Source organism: Saccoglossus kowalevskii, chromosome 18, assembly GCF_978046115.1.
Source record: "Saccoglossus kowalevskii chromosome 18, keSacKowa6.1, whole genome shotgun sequence".
In the NCBI taxonomy this organism is placed as follows: domain Eukaryota; kingdom Metazoa; phylum Hemichordata; class Enteropneusta; family Harrimaniidae; genus Saccoglossus; species Saccoglossus kowalevskii.
In genome coordinates, this window is record NC_140658.1 from 2,987,249 (window position 1) to 3,009,771 (window position 22,523).

The 22,523-nt window shown below is 38.7% G+C and overlaps 1 protein-coding gene across 1 annotated transcript; it reads right to left on the bottom strand.

Moving 5' to 3' along the window:
* Positions 1–1,156: 1,156 nt before the first annotated feature.
* Positions 1,157–22,382, bottom strand: LOC102809652 (uncharacterized). The gene is made up of 6 exons (XM_085493296.1): positions 22,160–22,382; positions 19,232–19,415; positions 13,358–13,548; positions 6,774–6,983; positions 5,953–6,240; positions 1,157–2,550 (listed from the first exon to the last, which is right to left on the bottom strand). The coding sequence occupies exons 1-6, from the start codon at positions 22,371–22,373 to the stop codon at positions 1,157–1,159; spliced, it is 2,481 nt and encodes an 826-aa protein (XP_085349422.1). The 5' UTR covers positions 22,374–22,382.
* Positions 22,383–22,523: the final 141 nt, after the last annotated feature.

Consider the following 22,523-nt stretch of genomic DNA (forward strand, 5'->3'; position numbering starts at 1 on the left):
CTCATTATTTGTTTTTTTTAATTGATCAAAAAAGAATCATTTTTGCACAGCCTTATATTAAATTTAAAAATTGATAGTCATTAATATTAAAAAAGTAAGAATACTTGTGTTCATAAAAAAAGTCTAAAAATGTGTCTTCATGCACCATGTTTATAAAAATAAGTTTTTTTTATAACTTCCATTTATACAAATTAAATCAATTTCAATTAACAAAATATAATCGGAATGTAGTGTAGTAGAATGAGATGTAGTGTAGCATAGCATAGAGTAGTGTAGCACAGTGAGATGTAGTGTAGCATAGCATAGAGTAGTGCAGTGTAGTAGAGTGAGATGTAGTGTAGTGTAGCATAGAGTAGTGTAGCACAGGGAGATGTAGTGTAGCGTAGCATAGCATAGAGTAGTGCAGTGTAGTAGAGTGAGATGTAGTGTAGTGTAGCATAACATAGAGTAGTGTAGCACAGTGAGATGTAGTGTAGCATAACATAGAGTAGTGTAGCACAGTGAGATGTAGTGTAGCATAGCATAGAGTAGTGTAGCACAGTGAGATGTAGTGTAGCATAGCATAGCATAGAGTAGTGTAGCACAGGGAGATGTAGTGTAGCATAGCATAGAGTAGTGTAGCACAGTGAGATGTAGTGTAGCATAGCATAGAGTGGTGTAGCACAGTGAGATGTAGTGTAGCATAACATAGAGTACCGGTAGTGTAGCACAGTGAGATGTAGTGTAGCATAACATAGAGTAGTGTAGCATAGCATAGCATAGAGTAGTGTAGCACAGGGAGATGTAGTGTAGCGTAGCATAGCATAGAGTAGTGCAGTGTAGTAGAGTGAGATGTAGTGTAGCATAGCATAGAGTAGTGTAGCACAGTGAGATGTAGTGTAGCATAGCATAGAGTGGTGTAGTAGAGTGAGATGTAGTGTAGCATAGCATAGCATAGAGTAGTGTAGCACAGTGAGATGTAGTGTAGCATAGCGTAGCGTAGTGGAGTGTAGTGTAGTATAGTGAGATGTAGTGTAGCATAGAGTAGTGTAGCACAGTGAGATGTAGTGTAGCATAGCATAGCATAGAGTAGTGTAGTAAAGTGAGATGTAGTGTAGCATAGCATAGAGTAGTGTAATGTAGTACAGTGAGATGTAGCGTAGTATAGTTGTTTTAGTTAGTTGATTTGCATAGTAACACAATGGTTAGGGTTGTTGTTTTGTTTCTCTCCTAATGGTCTTACTACATCTTTACTTTTGCAACCCCATTTCGTACTTTGTATATTTTCTTTTGTTTCAAACTTCTTAGGATACATCTTTGAGATTGGACTTTTACCCAATCTTTTCAAATCTCTTTTTTCATCATTTTTATTTTCCCTCAATACTGCCACTGAAGTTTGCTTATCAGAATAATTCCTTCTTTGCTTTTTATCAGCTTGTTTCTCTGAAATTCTAGTTTTCTGAGTATAATAATCTGGTTTATCCTGAACACCTTTCACAAAGTGAATCTGATTGGCTGGTTTATACAGAACCCCTTTGACAACCTGATTTTGATTGGTTGGTTTATACAGACTCCCTTTAATAACCTGATTCTGATTGGCTGATTTATCCTGATGTATGGGTAATTTAACAGCATGGTTCTGATTGGTTGTATTTTGACTTGCTTTGACTTCCTGCATTTGATTCATTTTTAATGGTTGATGATGACTGGTTGATGGTAACACATCTGGTTTACTTAAACTACTGAGATTAAAATGACTCTGATTGGCTGACTCATCTGACCTATAACTATTCCATTTTGCAGTATAGTCTAAATGATAATAACGTTTATCTTGTCGTGCTAGGTGGTCGTATGTTGGTACAGGGGATCCCTTTTTACACACTGAAGTATGGCTTCCATCCAGGCTCTCTCCAGATTGGAATAATTTCCTTGCTGACACTGGTTTACTCTTACATACACCAAGTATGGCATCATAAATCTTTCTGACTTCCTCTGCATCTGTACTCTTAGGTGGAGACCCTAGAGATATGTTAGGCAGTGGTTCTAAGGAAGTATCATAGCTCTGATCAGATTTACAAGTGTACAATACAGGAGAGTTGGCAACAGACCGGGTCTTTCTTACAAGTCTATCCTTGAGTAAAAGAGGAGAATTGGTAACAGATCTTGTTCGCAAGTTAGAAACAGATTCTTTGACAGCAACTGAATCATCAAATAAAGCTAGCTGAGCATTATCAAAATGATCTACCAAGTCATCAGTGAAAACAGACAACCCAAGATGAAAACTTTGCAGGGATGTTAGTTCACTTTGGTTACCATGGTAATCTCTTCCACCTTTTGGCATCATCACATTGTGTATATTTGTATCTGTTTGTTTTCCGACTGCTTCCTTATATGCTACGTCATTCTGCAACTGAACTTCATCTACAACTTTCACATTGATGTCCACAGGATAAAGTAATCTTGGTTGATTAGCTCCATGTGTGTTATCTTCTGAAGACACCATACCACATTGTTTTAGATACAAATGATTCGGATGATAACACCGGTAATATATGACCATACTGACGCCACCTATGACAACAAAACAATATAATAAGCAGATGGTCTATAGATTCAAAAATAATAAAATAAGTCCTTACCCACAATCGATTTAAAAAAGGAGACAAATGACCAATTTTGAAATGGCATGTCGCTGACTAGAAACAAATAATTATATTTGTTAGCCTAATACATTCTTATGACATATTTCAATACACATAATAAACAAAACACCATTGTAGTGTATTCATACATTCCATGTACACATACTAACCTAGTATAAATCCTGTCCATGTGACCATTGCAGTGTATTCATACCATTCCATGTACACATACTAACCTAGTATAAATCCTGTCCATGTGACCATTGCAGTGTATTCATACTATTCCATGTACACATACTAACCTAGTATAAATCCTGCCCATACTGTGACCATTGTAGTGTATTCATACATTCCATGTACACATACTAACCTAGTATAAACCCTGTCCATACTGTGACCATTGCAGTGTATTCATACCATTCCATGTACACACACTAACCTAGTATAAACCCTGCCCATACTGTGACCATTGCAGTGTATTCATACCATTCCATGTACACATACTAACCTAGTATAAATCCTGTCCATGTGACCATTGCAGTGTATTCATACCATTCCATGTACACATACTAACCTAGTATAAATCCTGCCCATACTGTGACCATTGTAGTGTATTCATACATTCCATGTACACATACTAACCTAGTATAAACCCTGCCCATACTGTGACCATTGCAGTGTATTCATACCATTCCATGTACACATACTAACCTAGTATAAACTCTGCCCATAATGTGACCATTGCAGTGTATTCGTACTATTCAATGTACACATACTAACCTAGTATAAATCCTGTCCATACTGTGACCATTGCAGTGTATTCATACCATTCCATGTACACATACTAACCTAGTATAAACCCTGCTCATAATGTGACCATTGCAGTGTATTCGTACTATTCAATGTACACATACTAACCTAGTATAAATCCTGTCCATACTGTGACCATTGCAGTGTATTCATACCATTCCATGTACACATACTAACCTAGTATAAACTCTGCCCATAATGTGACCATTGCAGTGTATTCGTACTATTCAATGTACACATACTAACCTAGTATAAACCCTGCCCATAATGTGACCATTGCAGTGTATTCGTACTATTCAATGTACACATACTAACCTAGTATAAATCCTGCCCATACTGTGATCATTGCAGTGTATTCATACCATTCCATGTACACATACTAACCTAGTATAAACCCTGCCCATAATGTGACCATTGCAGTGTATTCATACCATTCCATGTACACATACTAACCTAGTATAAATCCTGCCCATACTGTGACCATTGCAGTGTATTCGTACTATTCCATGTACACATACTAACCTAGTATAAATCCTGCCCATACTGTGACCATTGCAGTGTATTCATACCATGCCATGTACACATACTAACCTAGTATAAACCCTGCCCATACTGTGACCATTGCAGTGTATTCATACCATTCCATGTACACATACTAACCTAGTATAAACCCTGCCCATACTGTGACCATTGCAGTGTATTCATACCATTCCATGTACACATACTAACCTAGTATAAACCCTGCCCATACTGTGACCATTGCAGTGTATTCGTACTATTCAATGTACACATACTAACCTAGTATAAACCCTGCCCATACTGTGATCATTGCAGTGTATTCGTACTATTCAATGTACACACACTAACCTAGTATAAACCCTGCCCATACTGTGATCATTGCAGTGTATTCATACCATGCCATGTACACATACTGACCTAGTATAAACCCTGCCCATAATGTGACCATTGCAGTGTATTCATACCATTCCATGTACACATACTAACCTAGTATAAACCCTGCCCATACTGTGACCATTGCAGTGTATTCATACCATTCCATGTACACATACTAACCTAGTATAACCCTGCCCATACTGTGATCATTGCAGTGTATTCGTACTATTCAATGTACACACACTAACCTAGTATAAACCCTGCCCATACTGTGATCATTGCAGTGTATTCATACCATTCCATGTACACATACTAACCTAGTATAAACCCTGCCCATACTGTGACCATTGCAGTGTATTCATACCATTCCATGTACACATACTAACCTAGTATAAACCCTGCCCATAATGTGACCATTGCAGTGTATTCGTACTATTCAATGTACACATACTAACCTAGTATAAATCCTGCCCATACTGTGATCATTGCAGTGTATTCATACCATTCCATGTACACATACTAACCTAGTATAAACCCTGCCCATAATGTGACCATTGCAGTGTATTCATACCATTCCATGTACACATACTAACCTAGTATAAATCCTGCCCATACTGTGACCATTGCAGTGTATTCGTACTATTCCATGTACACATACTAACCTAGTATAAATCCTGCCCATACTGTGACCATTGCAGTGTATTCATACCATGCCATGTACACATACTAACCTAGTATAAACCCTGCCCATACTGTGACCATTGCAGTGTATTCATACCATTCCATGTACACATACTAACCTAGTATAAACCCTGCCCATACTGTGACCATTGCAGTGTATTCATACCATTCCATGTACACATACTAACCTAGTATAAACCCTGCCCATACTGTGACCATTGCAGTGTATTCGTACTATTCAATGTACACATACTAACCTAGTATAAACCCTGCCCATACTGTGATCATTGCAGTGTATTCGTACTATTCAATGTACACACACTAACCTAGTATAAACCCTGCCCATACTGTGATCATTGCAGTGTATTCATACCATGCCATGTACACATACTGACCTAGTATAAACCCTGCCCATAATGTGACCATTGCAGTGTATTCATACCATTCCATGTACACATACTAACCTAGTATAAACCCTGCCCATACTGTGACCATTGCAGTGTATTCATACCATTCCATGTACACATACTAACCTAGTATAACCCTGCCCATACTGTGATCATTGCAGTGTATTCGTACTATTCAATGTACACACACTAACCTAGTATAAACCCTGCCCATACTGTGATCATTGCAGTGTATTCATACCATTCCATGTACACATACTAACCTAGTATAAACCCTGCCCATACTGTGACCATTGCAGTGTATTCATACCATTCCATGTACACATACTAACCTAGTATAAACCCTGCCCATACTGTGATCATTGCAGTGTATTCATACCATTCCATGTACACATACTAACCTAGTATAAACCCTGCCCATACTGTGACCATTGCAGTGTATTCATACCATTCCATGTACACATACTAACCTAGTATAAACCCTGCCCATACTGTGACCATTGCAGTGTATTCATACCATTCAATGTACACATACTAACCTAGTATAAACCCTGCCCATACTGTGACCATTGCAGTGTATTCATACCATTCCATGTACGCAAATGGCCTGAAGATATACCATATAACGATCATAGCAGAGTTTTCAAATAACATCAATATGTAGAATGAGACAACTCTGTATCGAGAACGGCTTTCTTTCAAATTGAAGAAACAGAAGCAATAGATAACAGCCACTACAGAGTTGAACAATCTCTCCATGCACCAAGAGTCACAGAAATCAGTCTTTTGTAAATGAATCCAAACCAACATGGCCAACCAGTGAGCACCTGTTAAATATAAAGTTACAGAAATCATACTTTTGTAAATGAATTCATACCAACAACCAGTGAGCACCAGTCTATCATAATGAAGACTTACATGAGGAAATATTATACTGATTTATTTTTGCCCGCAAAAAACTGTTTCAACAAAACACATGACTACATGGTCATCAACATCAATATTAATCTTGGCCAGGAAAGTTAATATATTATAAAACAATATCTGTGTATTCATTAATACAAAAATTAACAAAATTAACCCCTAAATGTACATGGTGCTGGCAGATTAAGGGTTACTGGTCCACTTCCCACAAGGTTTAGCACCTTAACCCATGGCAGTTGTGGTGAAAACAGTGCAAAACGATGGTTTGACAAGACTAACATAACAAACTTCCACATCTTTGTTTTTGAATCCAGAGGAACAACTTAAAGTTGGATGACGGATAAACCATCCGAAAGTCATCAAAAGAAACACTTGTCTATTATTTATGTAATGATGTCACATGATCTAATAATGGTGAGTGTAAGAGAATGCTCACCTAGCACAACAAATATGTATAGTTTGAATACAGAGGCAAAGAATAATATGGCAACTACACGTGATGATACCATTCCTATTCTCCAGATAACTTGTAAGATTATTCCAAGCCAGCTGAGTGGGTTCTTATCTTCTCTCATTTGTCGATGTGCTTTATTATATGCAGCAATCGACCAGGATAATGAAAATAGAGACACTGCTGCAGAGATTGCTAAAAACAAATATAAAAGACAAGTCATATAACAGTTGGACAATAGATTCTGAGTAGCAGGTAAATTCACTAAAATGTGTATGACATAATTAAGATATTCAACATGATGTAATTAGTCAGCAAGGTTGCTAGGTATTGTTACCATTACCCAGCCTACTGTCATATGCAGCTAGTCTACACACAGCTATCATACTATCAGACATCCTCTTGTCTAGCTTACTACCAGCCATCCTCTTGTCCAAGCATACTGTTAGCCATCATACTATCTAGCCTACTTTCAGCCATCATCCTGTCTGGCCTACTGTCAGCCATTATACTATCAGCTCGCCTACTGTCAGCCATTATATTATCAGCTAGCCTACTGTCACCCACCACACTATCAGCTAGCCTACTGTCAGCCATTCTCTTGTCTAGCCCACTGTCACCCATCACACTATCAGCTAGCCTACTGTCAACCACTCTCTTGTCTAGCCTACTGTCAGTAATTATACTTTCAGCTATCCTACTGTCAGCCATTCTCTTGTCTAGCCTACTGTCACCCATCACACTATCAGCTAACCTACTGTCAGCCATTCTCTTGTCCAGCTTACTGTCAGCCATCACACTATCAGCTAACCTACTGTCAGCCATTCTCTTGTCTAGCCTACTGTCAGCCATCATACTATCAGCTAACCTATTGTCAGCCATTCTCTTGTCTAGCCTACTGTCAGCCATCACACTATCAGCTAACCTACTGTCAGCCATTCTCTTATCTAGCCTACTGTCAGCCATCATACAATCAGCTAGCCTACTGTCAACCACTCTCTTGTCTAGCCTACTGTCAGTAATTATACTTTCAGCTATCCTACTGTCAGCCATTCTCTTGTCCAGCTTACTGTCAGCCATCACACTATCAGCTAGCCTACTGAAGGCATTCTCTTGCCTAGCCTACTGTCAGCCATCACACTATCAGCTAGCCTACTGTCAGCCATTCTCTTTTCTAGCCTGCTGTCAGTAATTATACTATCAGCTCGCCTGCTGTCAGTAATTATACTATCAGCTCGCCTACTGTCACCCATCACACTATCAGCTAGCCTACTGTCAGCCATTCTCTTGTCTAGCCCACTGTCACCCATCACACTATCAGCTAGCCTACTGTCAACCACTCTCTTGTCTAGCCTACTGTCAGTAATTATACTTTCAGCTATCCTACTGTCAGCCATTCTCTTGTCCAGCTCACTGTCAGCCATCATACTATCAGCTAGCCTACTGTCAGCCATTCTCTTGTCTAGCCCACTGTCACCCATCACACTATCAGCTAGCCTACTGTCAACCACTCTCTTGTCTAGCCTACTGTCAGTAATTATACTTTCAGCTATCCTACTGTCAGCCATTCTCTTGTCCAGCTTACTGTCAGCCATCATACTATCAGCTAGCCTACTGTCAGCCATTCTCTTGTCTAGCCCACTGTCACCCATCACACTATCAGCTAGCCCACTGTCAACCACTCTCTTGTCTAGCCTACTGTCAGTAATTATACTTTCAGCTATCCTACTGTCAGCCATTCTCTTGTCCAGCTTACTGTCAGCCATCACACTATCAGCTAGCCTACTGTCAGCCATTCTCTTGTCAAGCCTACTGTCAGCCATCATACTATCAGCTAACCTACTGTCAGCCATTCTCTTGTCAAGCCTACTGTCACCCATCACACTATCAGCTAACCTACTGTCAGCCTATACTCTTGTCTAGCCTACTGTCACCCATCACACTATCAGCTAGCCTACTGTCAACCACTCTCTTGTCTAGCCTACTGTCAGTAATTATACTTTCAGCTATCCTACTGTCAGCCATTCTTTTGTCCAGCTTACTGTCAGCCATCATACTATCAGCTAGCCTACTGTCAGCCATTCTCTTGTCTAGCCTACTGTCAGCCATCATACTATCAGCTAACCTACTGTCAGCCATTCTCTTGTCTAGCCTACTGTCAGCCATCACACTATCAGCTAGCCTACTGTCAACCACTCTCTTGTCTAGCCTACTGTCAGCCATCACACTATCAGCTAGCCTACTGTCAACCACTCTCTTGTCTAGCCTACTGTCAGCCATCACACTATCAGCTAGCCTACTGTCAGCCATTCTCTTGTCAAGCCTACTGTCAGCCATCACACTATCAGCTAGCCTACTGTCAACCATTCTCTTGTCAAGCCTACTGTCAGCCATCACACTATCAGCTAGCCTACTGTCAACCATTCTCTTGTCAAGCCTACTGTCAGCCATCACACTATCAGCTAGCCTACTGTCAACCACTCTCTTGTCTAGCCTACTGTCAGCCATCACACTATCAGCTAGCCTACTGTCAGCCATTCTCTTGTCAAGCCTACTGTCAGCCATCACACTATCAGCTAACCTACTGTCAGCCATACTCTTGTCTAGCCTACTGTCAGCCATCACACTATCAGCTAGCCTACTGTCAGCCATTCTCTTGTCTAGCTTACTGTCAGCCATCACACTATCAGCTAGCCTACTGTCAGCCATTCTCTTGTCAAGCCTACTGTCAGCCATCACACTATCAGCTAACCTACTGTCAGCCATTCTCTTGTCTAGCCTACTGTCACCCATCACACTATCAGCTAACCTACTGTCAGCCATTCTCTTGTCTAGCCTGTCAGCCATCACACTATCAGCTAACCTACTGTCAGTCATTCTCTTGTCTAACCTACTGTCAGCCATCACACTATCAGCTAACCTACTGTCAGCCATTCTCTTGTCTAGCCTACTGTCACCCATCACACTATCAGCTAACCTACTGTCAGCCATTCTCTTGTCCAGCCTACTGTCAGCCATCACACTATCAGCTAACCTACTGTCAGCCATTCTCTTGTCTAGCCTACTGTCAGCCATCACACTATCAGCTAACCTACTATCAGCCATTCTCTTGTCTAACCTACTGTCAGCCATCACACTATCAGCTAACCTACTGTCAGCCATTCTCTTGTCTAGCCTACTGTCACCCATCACACTATCAGCTAACCTACTGTCAGCCATTCTCTTGTCAAGCCTACTGTCACCCATCACACTATCAGCTAACCTACTATCAGCCATTCTCTTGTCTTGCCTACTGTCAGCCATCACACTATCAGCTAGCCTACTGTCAGCCATTCTCTTGTCAAGCCTACTGTCAGCCATCACACTATCAGCTAACCTACTATCAGCCATTCTCTTGTCTAACCTACTGTCAGCCATCACACTGTCAGCTAACCTACTGTCAGCCATTCTCTTGTCTAGCCTACTGTCACCCATCACACTATCAGCTAACCTACTGTCAGCCATTCTCTTGCCTAGCCTACTGTCAGCCATCACACTATCAGCTAGCCTACTGAAGGCATTCTCTTGTCTAGCCTACTGTCAGCCATCATACTATCAGCTAACCTACTGTCAGCCATTCTCTTGTCTAGCTTACTGTCAGCCATCACACTATCAGCTAACCTACTGTCAGCCATTCTCTTGCATAGCCTACTGTCAGCCATCACACTATCAGCTAGCCTACTGAAGGCATTCTCTTGTCTAGCCTACTGTCAGCCATCATACTATCAGCTAACCTACTGTCAGCCATTCTCTTGTCCAGCTTACTGTCAGCCATCACACTATCAGCTAGCCTACTGAAGGCATTCTCTTGCCTAGCCTACTGTCAGCCATCACACTATCAGCTAGCCTACTGTCAGCCATTCTCATGTCTAGCCTACTGTCAGCCATCATACTATCAGCTAACCTACTGTCAGCCATGCTCTTGTCTAGCCTACTGTCAGCCATCACACAATCAGCTAGCCTACTGTCAGCCATCATACTATCAGCTAACCTACTGTCAGCCATTCTCTTGTCTAGCCTACTGTCAGCCATCATACTATCAGCTAACCTACTGTCAGCCATTCTCTTGTCTAGCCTACTGTCACCCATCACACTATCAGCTAACCTACTGTCAGCCATTCTCTTGTCTAGCCTACTGTCAGCCATCATACTATCAGCTAGCCTACTGTCAGCCATTCTCTTGTCTAGCCTACTGTCAGCCATCACACTATCAGCTAACCTACTGTCAGCCATTCTCTTATCTAGCCTACTGTCAGCCATCATACTATCAGCTAACCTACTGTCAGCCATTCTCTTGTCTAACCTAATGTCAGCCATCACACTATCAGCTAACCTACTGTCAGCCATTCTCTTGTCTAGCCTACTGTCATCCATCATACTATCAGCTAGCCTACTGAAGGCATTCTCTTGTCTAGCCTACTGTCATCCATCATACTATCAGCTAGCCTACTGTCAGCCATTCTCTTGTCTAGCCTACTGTCAGCCATCACACTATCAGCTAACCTACTGTCAGCCATTCTCTTATCTAGCCTACTGTCAGCAATCATACTATCAGCTAACCTACTGTCAGCCATTCTCTTGTCTAACCTACTGTCAGCCATCACACTATCAGCTAACCTACTGTCAGCCATTCTCTTGTCTAGCCTACTGTCAGCCATCATACTATCAGCTAACATACTGTCAGCCATTCTCTTGTCTAGCCTACTGTCAGCCATCACACTATCAGCTAACCTACTGTCAACCACTCTCTTGTCTAGCCTACTGTCAGTAATTATACTTTCAGCTATCCTACTGTCAGCCATTCTCTTGTCCAGCTTACTGTCAGCCATCATACTATCAGCTAGCCTACTGTCAGCCATTCTCTTGTCCAGCTTACTGTCAGCCATCACACTATCAGCTAGCCTACTGAAGGCATTCTCTTGCCTAGCCTACTGTCAGCCATCACACTATCAGCTAGCCTACTGTCAGCCATTCTCTTTTCTAGCCTGCTGTCAGTAATTATACTATCAGCTCGCCTGCAGTCAGTAATTATACTATCAGCTCGCCTGCTGTCAGTAATTATACTATCAGCTCGCCTACTGTCAGCCATTATATTATCAGCTAGCCTACTGTCACCCATCACACTATCAGCTAGCCTACTGTCAGCCATTCTCTTGTCTAGCCCACTGTCACCCATCACACTATCAGCTAGCCTACTGTCAACCACTCTCTTGTCTAGCCTACTGTCAGTAATTATACTTTCAGCTATCCTACTGTCAGCCATCATACTATCAGCTAGCCTACTGTCAGCCATTCTCTTGTCTAGCCTACTGTCAGCCATCATACTATCAGCTAACCTACTGTCAGCCATTCTCTTGTCTAGCCTACTGTCAGTAATTATACTTTCAGCTATCCTACTGTCAGCCATTCTCTTGTCTAACCTACTGTCAGCCATCACACTATCAGCTAACCTACTGTCAGCCATTCTCTTGTCTAGCTTACTGTCAGCCATCACACTATCAGCTAACCTACTGTCAGCCATTCTCTTGTCCAGCTTACTGTCAGCCATCACACTATCAGCTAACCTACTGTCAGCCATTCTCTTGTCTAGCCTACTGTCACCCATCACACTATCAGCTAACCTACTGTCAGCCATTCTCTTGTCTAGCCTACTGTCAGCCATCATACTATCAGCTAGCCTACTGTCAGCCATTCTCTTGTCTAGCCTACTGTCAGCCATCATACTATCAGCTAACCTACTGTCAGCCATTCTCTTGTCTAGCCTACTGTCAGCCATCATACTATCAGCTAGCCTACTGTCAGCCATTCTCTTGTCTAGCCTACTGTCACCCATCACACTATCAGCTAACCTACTGTCAGCCATTCTCTTGTCTAGCCTACTGTCAGCCATCATACTATCAGCTAGCCTACTGTCAGCCATTCTCTTGTCCAGCTTACTGTCAGCCATCACACTATCAGCTAACCTACTGTCAGCCATTCTCTTGTCTAGCTTACTGTCAGCCATCATACTATCAGCTAGCCTACTGTCAGCCATTCTCTTGTCTAGCCTACTGTCAGCCATCACACTATCAGCTAGCCTATTGAAGGCATTCTCTTGCCTAGCCTACTGTCAGCCATCACACTATCAGCTAGCCTACTGTCAGCCATTCTCTTGTCTAGCCTACTGTCAGCCATCATACTATCAGCTAACCTACTGTCAGCCATTCTCTTGTCTAACCTACTGTCAGCCATCATACTATCAGCTAGCCTACTGTCAGCCATCATACTATCAGCCATGAGTAATTTTAGTTCCAACTGCATTCTCAACACTCACACAAAAACAGTGTTCACTGTGAAGATGATTTTTAAAATAAATTATTGCAGAGATATGTTAACCTTTGGTTGTCTTTCATAATATTAAGCTGCATCATTTTTAATAACATGTTTTTTTTAAAGAGCCAATTATGTCCAATTGTTTAAATAATCTAATTATAGAAAAATACATAAAACATGTTGCACACAAACAAATTAGAGTTAAGTATGTAACCTACCAGTCCATGTCTTATCTCCATCGGTTGTTAACATAATATACATCTGTAATATTAATTGTGGTGCAGATTCCAAGAAAGCTTCAAACAATCTTAACATACATGCATCATTTTGTTTATGATAAAGACGTTGAAAGTCAACAATCTCCTTTGTTCTCTGTGCTACAATACCAGTCTTGATAACATTTATATACCTACAAGGGAACAAACCATTACAAATATTAAAGCCCTCTCTCTTGTGAACAGTTAGTATATTGATGCTTCTTTAGTTAGTTTTGATGTCTATGTTGGCAAAATTTAAATTCAAATGGCTACCAGTTGGCCATCTTAGATTCCATCACTATAACTAACAATTTAATTTGAAATTTGAGCAGAATTGTGCAAAAAAACATGAAAATCACCAATTTTTAAAATGGCTGTCATGTTAAGGTATGGACTTTTGTGTATTCACCGAAAATGTAAAACCAGATTTACTGGGAGCAACTTTTTTACTACCGGTATTAACAATATGTTTTGTTCAGATAAGTTATACTACAGGTTGAATTGTGTCAGTCAGCAGTGTTCTCTACAATGGGCTTTAGGTGCGCGGCCCCGCCCATCAAGTTTTACGTCTGCCTAGTTACTCTCAACACCCACCCACCCACCCACCAACGTACATCCAGCTGAAATTATTTGTAAAAAGCTTGCATTGTTCTTCCCAAGCCTAAACAAAAGAGTACTAGTAGTTGCCCAACCCTTTATTTTGCTATTGTTTCAAGAGTCCAGATATAAACACTGATCACTGGAAGTCTGCAAGCAGTTATCAAGTGTACTCATGGCAATGTGTCAATCGCCTGAATTCATTGTATTCATTGTCAATCGCCGGTATTGTTGCCACTTATTGCTAACAATACGCAACTACAGTAATTTCAACTGTATTTTTAGTACCATAAAAACTAAAATTTGGACCGGTTTTAAATAATTGGTGTTGAGAATCTGACGTGTTTTTAGAGTCAAAATTAAGATGCATTTTTGAACAGTCAAATTTTTCAGAATAAAAATCAGCAAATGAAAAAAATGGGGATGATAGACAGTGTGCTTCGTTAGTTTATAAAAAATGGAATGTCCGTCAAATTTACATAAACTTCCCCATGTTTTACGGTAAAAGCAAAGGTCGTGGCCGAACAACTCAAAATCAAAACAACGTCATCAATCAGTGAGTATTATGACAAGGAAAACAAAACATAAGACACGGAGAAAAGATCAGCACAAAACTAATAGGTCAAAAGACAAAGCTGTCTCGCACCACCTAGGAAACCTTACGAATGTTCGAAGTACAAGTACCCATTGGACAAAAGATACATGAAAGTTTAGCAATATATCCGGTTAGAATCAAAGCTCACGTTTCCCTTATTTGAGAGACCAGATTCGATCGCAAATTTGCCCTGAGCCGTTAAACGACAGTTTGGATTAAACAAATAAAATATGATTTAAAAAATTAAATTGGGACTTTTAAGATGTATTTTGGTGTCATTTTTCGGGTATTTCAATCATTCCTGACGCCTAAAATAGAGTCAGTGTTACTGTAGTCATTGAAGCTCTATTCAAGAGTATGATGTTTATTGTGACTAGCGTGAATGGGTAAGTTTCGTTCATGCCGTTTTCCCATCAAAATCCAAGCCAAAAGATCGGACTACAACATCAGCAAGTCTCTTCCGTGTTGTGTTCAATAACATTAACATATTTAAATAAGCTATGGTAATTTTAACACGTTGACATCATCCAGCTTTTTGATTGGTTAATTACTGATTTGACCTAAGAGAACATGGCGGATATCTTACAGCATCAAGCGTTTATACGAGACCGGAATCATTCGCTTACGATGAAACTTAGTTGAATTTTATTTGTATTTCATAACAATTCAAGAATTTATTTTGTGTACATCATTATAATCACTACTGAGTAATAATCAACAATTGTGAAATGCAGAATGACCGGTTTTCGCAACCATGATCATTTGCTGCTACGCAATGATGTTGTGTTCGTTTTTATTTGAAACTTTGTTTAGAATATACTTTCGTTACCAATAAAATAAAAATCTCTCAGTCAATCAGAAAACTCTGATTCACGCCTTTGGGGAACGTCTCGTTTGGACGCTCACATCGTTTTGTTTTTTTGGGGGTTTGGGGGAAAACCCAAACTGGTCGCAATTTTCGAATAAGAATAAGTCGGTAATTTTTAGCGGAGTCAAAAATTTGGAGCCCAATAAAATACTGAAACCAGACAAATAATTAGATCTTCGAATTTTTAGAGGGGTCGAAATATGGCTGCCGGATTAGTTTACCACAAGTATTTGTAATTGAATACATATTTTCCATGTACTTTTTCACTTTATCGATTTTTGTTACGATTCAAAGCACTCTTTTGGATTTCCATACACAGACAAACTTGTAACACAATAAATACACACTGTACAATACAATATCTACAAATAGATTTGTACACATTAGCAGGTTACGCTACCGTATAATCTCTTGAATACCGTATTTATCCGGGTATAAGCCCAGGGTCTTGAACATGGAAAATCACCAAAAAGAAGGGATGGGCGTTTGCCAGAAGATCCCCGGCAAAAAAAAACGAAAATTCGCGAAAATTGACAACACGCAGTTCGAACTGCGGATGGGGATAGGGGATAGAACGGCAAATGAAAACATGCAACGGAAATAAATGAACAATATGCAACACTAGAAGTCGAACAAAAATAATGTATTGCTTATAATGTGACAAATAAACCAGAAATAATAAAATCGACAGTGAGAAATCATTTGAATTAGGATTTTCCCGCCGACAAACACTCCCAATACGCGTGAACTCAAAATGAATTAAAATGTCAGGGGTTAAACTGCGTAAAATGATTTCTGGTCTCAACAAATTACGAATCAACCGTCATACAAGATCAATAATAATTTACACAGTAAAAATTATAAAAATTCAAACTTCTTAGATCTTTATTTGTACGTTCATTGCCATCTTCGTCAAACTTAAAACCTGCAAAGTCCAAGTCGGCGTCACTGTAGCCGTCGAACAAAAGCTTATTCCCGAAGTTCGTCGATATCGTTCCACAATTTGGACTTAACACTTTTAATCCACGGATTTTGCAGTCTGTCAGCTTGGCACTTTTCATTCATGTCTAATCATAATAAAGCGACAAGAAAAATGGGGTCGCTCTGGTGCGATGGCACACGATGATTTTGTTTACAGTCTAGCAATCATCTTTGACCTTTATGCATCTGCTTCACTGATTGGCTAAGAATGACATCACTACTCGTATTTCATCATAAAGGTCAAATCGTGACATTGCTTGTTTATCAGACTCGACGCTTATTAATTAATAACGGTGAAAGTTATCATTCAGCAAGTTCCGGCGGTTGGAATGTCTCACTATATGGATATCGCGGTGGACTTGAAATAGGAAGTTTTTTTTTTATCCAACGACAGAAGAATAGTTTTCATGACGGTGATGAAAGATGGTAAAAAAGTTGGCAGTCTTCGGCGTGACATTGCAAAATTGCTGACCCCAGTTATGGATTCGCAAGTTGCTACAAAATATTTTATTAAGCCAAAATAACGTGATTTCAACCACTCTCCCAGGTACGGGTTGCTACAATATTGCAACATTGGTTTCATTGTCGACGGCGCTAAAGCCGAACAAGTGCGATACTTGCTTAGCGGCTCTCCTTATACGATTTGCCTGAATCGTTTCTAAGGAAACACAAACCAAACGGCCGGCCATTTTTAGGGCCACGACTTATTTCAAAAAGAGAACTACCGTTTCTGCTAAGCTGTCACAGCTATTTTGCGTTCACCCCTTGTTTTACGCAATTAACAATTTTTATAAGTATCACGACAGACTTCAAGAAAGTCAACTGTTAATACAACCACAGTCAACGAATAGAAAATAGTTTTTTTTTTGTGTAGAAAAAGACCCCCTGGGCGTGTGCCCGGATATGACCTCAACTTCTTTATTGTGCCAAAAGTGGGGGGTGGGCGTTTGTCCAGACATGGGCTCTTACCTGGATAAGTACGGTAGATGTCATTCTAATTTAGACATCACAGAAGAGTGAAAAGGCCTTTATTTGGTTCTAAAATAGGTGTCACGAAATGTTGAAAATTACAGCCAATTGAAAAAAACTGTTTACATGCAAAAAAAATACTCTGTATATTTAATGTAATATGCATTTATTTTAACGAAAAGTAGTCTAAAAGAAGTTTCAAAATAAAAACAAACACAAATGCATTGCTTAGTAGCAATGATCACGGCACGATCACGTGTGGTACTGTAACGCAATCCAGTCATTCTGCCTTTCACAAGTGAATAACTTACTCGTTTTCAGAGTGTTGCAGTTGTTGATTATTACATAATAGTCGTTATATTTAAGTACACAAAATAAATTTGTTGAATTGTTATGAAATATAAACGCTTGATCTGATACGATATCTCCCATGTTATCCATGCACATGAGTGACCTGAAACCAGGGGGGGAGTTGCATGACACGATTGGTTGAAATACTCGTCTCATTTGCATAAATTAATATTCATGAGCAATGAAAAACTTGTCTTTTCAGTAAAATTGTGCCAAACTGCTTTCCGATAGCATACATGTTAGTTCTGAATTGATTGATTCTATCATTACGAGCTGAAAAAATAATCGGAAAAATGATGTAAAGGTAATTTTTGAGACACATTTTCGATCAGACTCCAGCTAACTATTGAAAGTAAACACAGGTTTTCTCTTTACCATGATCATAGCAAGTTATGAAATTCATGGAGAATGCAGAGGCACGTTTATATTTCACTCTAGTACTATTGCTCAAAATTGCTCAAAATGTTTTCGGTGACTTTTATCAGTGACAAGTTACCTAATTAGTATGCATTTCAATGAATCACAGTGTGTGTGCATGCGCAGTTTGAAATGGAACAGATTTGAATGCAATAAAATCACGCGTAGAACTTGGGCTCCAGCAAGAAATTGTGGCGTCAAATTGGTTGTTGGTTGAATTGTTTTGAAATAGACATAATTTTGGAGCCTGTATTTGTCTATGAAATGTTTCTAAGTTTTGTTGAGGATTATTCTGTAAAGGAATGTCTGAAATTATTTTATCTGTTCGTAAACGGGACGTTGTTGCTTGACGATGGGCTACGGACAACTGACGTCGAAACGTTCCATTCAGATCAGATGGCGCCCTCTCGTGCCAATTCCCCCCCTGCCTGAAACTGTTCTTTTGACCTGATAGGTCAAGTTGCTAATTAACCAATAAAAATGCTGGATGGACCCAACGTGTTCAAATTAGCATAGCTCATTTAAATATGTTAATGACAGTTCAGTGACTTCACGATGAACGCGAAAGACGGATGTTGTAGTGTAATCGTTTGGCTTTGATTTTGATGGGGAAATGGCATGATTTTTTTTAATCATAAAATTAGTTGTTCTCGAAAAATAGACTAAACATTGAAGTAGAATTTAACCCTTTTTACGGTTAATACTTGTTGAAACAAAGTTTACTCATTCACGCTTAGATTCTAATCTCGACGTCAGGAAAGATTGAAATGTTTGAAAAATTATGCCTAAATTTTAAAATTAAATGGTATATCTTTTTCTGAAATATGTTGCGGCCGTTTGGTTTGTGTGGCACACGTGTAAGTGAAACTTTGGGGTGCGGCTTATATTGCAGGGTTTCTCTGGGATCAAAACTTGCCAATTTCAACAAGAAACAATGTCTCAAGTTAGGGGTGCAGCTTCTATTAAAGCTATGGCCTCAATTACGGTAATTTTTAGGGTACTCTAAAAACTACACATTACTCTCAAAGCGCTTAGTGTACTCCTCAGTAATTCTTACCTAAACAATGGTGATAACTGAAATCCATGTATAAGCCATTTCCACCAAGTCATGTCACTATCATTAATATACCATATACAGCTAAATATTTGCATAACAATAGAAGGTAGAAGAATTAGACCAATTGTCAACCCAGCCCATAGATATTCAGTGTCTTGTACATATTCTCTTGTCACTATTATGTCTACAAATAAAAGGAACAATAATACTGTAAAATATTTTACATTGAACTCTTTAAAAATCAGTGAAAATAAATTCCATGCAAAACATCTAAAAAATTAATTCCAGCTGAAATAAAGTATTTTACAGTAAAGGGTATTATAAGTGACGGTAAATACTAGTAACTTACTAGTAGTTTCTTGGACACTATAATACTATGTTTAACGGCTTTGAATAACTTTATAAAAATAATAAGGAGCTTGGTACACAACTTATGTTGAAACTCTGCTTAATTGATACAAAATGAATAAAAAATGTTGATGTATACATTGATAAAATTGTCTTTGCTTTTACACGATCAGTATTATCTGACCAAACTGCATCTGATTATCATATCAGATCAATTAATCAAATGGATATTGAACACTAACAATTTTCAAAAAGTATGATGAGATTTCACGGTTTACACGATTGGGTTTATTCTGAACAGATTACGTGATATTTAACATACTTGTTAAATTTCAATTATTTAGTTTTATTCATTCTATATTTTTAATATGCAAAATAAAAAACAATTGTTGCTATCCATACAGTGTAATGATTAGCATTTCGGCCATGCAAATTATGTTTATGTTTCAACTGCAGAGCTCACCCCCCCCAAAAAGTCTTATGGGAAAATATCAACTATTTACAAAACACTTTCACTTTCACGGTATCGTCATGTAATTAGCTTGTTTTTCTTACATTCTTCAATATTTCTCTATATAAACTTTAATTATGGAGCCTACAAACAAAATTAGGTAAGTTTTTACCCAAATAATTTTGCTTTTTGTCCCAATATTTTGAAGGAAATTCAGTGAAAATATAATCCAGTGAATATATCATTTTCTCTACATTTTACATTGAACTCGCCAAAAATCAGTGAAAATAAATTCCATACAAAACACCCAAGAAAACTTTTCATCGAAAATGAATTCCAGCTAAAATAAAGCATTTTACAATACATGTGTGGGGCGCCCTCAAACAACTACTATTTGTTTCTGCTTGAGGGCACTCATACCGGTACATGCCGAGAGCTACCGGTAGTTATATTTCGTTAGGAATTCACGATTTGGGAAAGATACAAGATTTATATGAATCAGTCAATATTTTCCATTAGTCGAGTGTATTATCAGCACTTGTAACTGGACAAGATATTTGGTATTTTAAGGTATTATTTTCAAAAACAAATAAAAAGTATGCATATTTTGTTTTTTAGCCCCCTTGTGATAACACAGGCAAATTGGACAGAAACAGTTATTAGCAAATTTAGTGAATAATTTTAATGATATATGCTTGAATCACATTACAAAACTGTTTCAATTCTATAATTTCCATTATTTTGAGCAAGGATGAGGCTCTGTATTGGAACATATTCGATGCTATCGATAAAAAGCTATTGCTCGAAACGTCTAGCTATTTTTAATAGTTATATCGAACATCAATTACCAAATATTAACTAATATGAACCACACAAATAGATTATCAGGACCCTGTCTACATACCCAGTATTTATTTAGAACGTTATCAAAAACACCAAATTATCGAAACTATAGACATATAGGGAGATAGGGTTTATGTCAAAATTTATCTTTATTTTGCTATAAACTGATAAAAATGTAGCATTTCTAAGAATGCAATCAAGTTATTTGATACATACAAATGACATGTATTGTAGTGCCCTCATGTCACTGCGTGGTTTAAGAGTCAGTTGAAGAAGATACTGAATTGTTTCAGTTAAGGACATTGAGTTGTGAACATTGAGTTACAGTACGAAAACGTAACAATAATGACCATGCCCATATTTTAGAAACCACACCCTATTTGTAACTTGATGTTCAATTAACAGTTTAACAGTTCAATTCACGGGCAACATACATTTTTGTTTTTGTTGAACGTCCACATTTAGTAACTCAAACTTTAACAGTTAACTGAACCTCAAGTGTTCTTAACTTGACGTCCGTCAGTGTCTTGTTGAAAGATATTGAAAATAAATTTACATTATACCAACAAAACTAAATACTGCGTTTCCAGTCAAATTTCTACCCATATTTTTGAAGAAATTGAAAAGTTTAATTTATGCAAATGAGCTCAAAATTATTTATTTCTATTTCAAATTAGTTATGGTTACTATTGTTATAATTTTTCAATTCATTTACTTCATTCTATGTAATGGTTGACTAGCACTAGAAATGTGGTATGAAAATTGTTCACATCTGCAGTTAACATTTTTTATGTTAACACAAAACCTACATACACAAATTATAGAAAAAATAGAAGAAAAATCCTTTCTACAGTTAACAAAAAACGTTACCATCAATACTTTTTTGCATGAGACAGAGTTCACCATTAAAGACTTTAGGAGGTAGACACACACACAAACACACATTTGATAGTTGCCTTGGTGACAGGTCGATATGGTCCAGATAACCCCTGGGACTCGTCAGCGTCGGTGTACATGCCGGACTACCGTTACTTTATCAACACTACAAGACGAAGCACGGCAACTACCTGGACCCAAAACCACGGCTAATTTGAGAGCAGTGAGAACAACTAAATTCACAGCAGCATCAAGATCAAATTAATACGTAAGAAAAAAAAAACTAAGTTATATACTTTTCCAACGCCGCCCGTCAACACCGAGATATAGTTATGAAACACTGTCGTGATGACTGACTGCCCTTTGTTATTGATGGACCGTTGCAGGTTTGTTCCATGACTAAAACTTACCTGTAGCAATGTCAACAATAAAGCTAATTATCGAGACCAAGACGAATAATAGCTCTGGGAAGCCAAAACTGTACTCCATAGCAGGCTGTAAACGACTTTTTTTGGTCGATACTTGTTCTACGTCGATAAATCCGCCGTTGTCATCTTTTTCTTCAGCCACGGTTTTCTTTCGCGGCAAGGCCATTTTGAATTTCGTTTTTCTAAGTTTTGACATGCGCAGATACGACCAAGGTGTTCTTCAAAAACAAATCCAAGAAGGTCGAGCGTGAAATTGCCGCTAGATTCATTTCACGTTTGATTCGATTCCCAAATAAAACCTGTTCGCAAGAATCATTCGGCCGTGGTTTCACTATTTTCTGGAAAT

Bases quoted from the DNA above. Each gene is read 5' to 3' on its own strand.
- LOC102809652 (XM_085493296.1), bottom strand. From the start codon at position 22,373: ATGTCAAAACTTAGAAAAACGAAATTCAAAATGGCCTTGCCGCGAAAG. The intron at 6,984-13,357 runs GTAGGTTACATA...ATTTGTTTTTAG, and splicing joins TGGAGATAAGACATGGACTG to CAATCTCTGCAGCAGTGTCT. The intron at 2,551-5,952 runs GTTAGTATGTGT...TTGTTGTCATAG, and splicing joins ATGGGCAGGGTTTATACTAG to GTGGCGTCAGTATGGTCATA.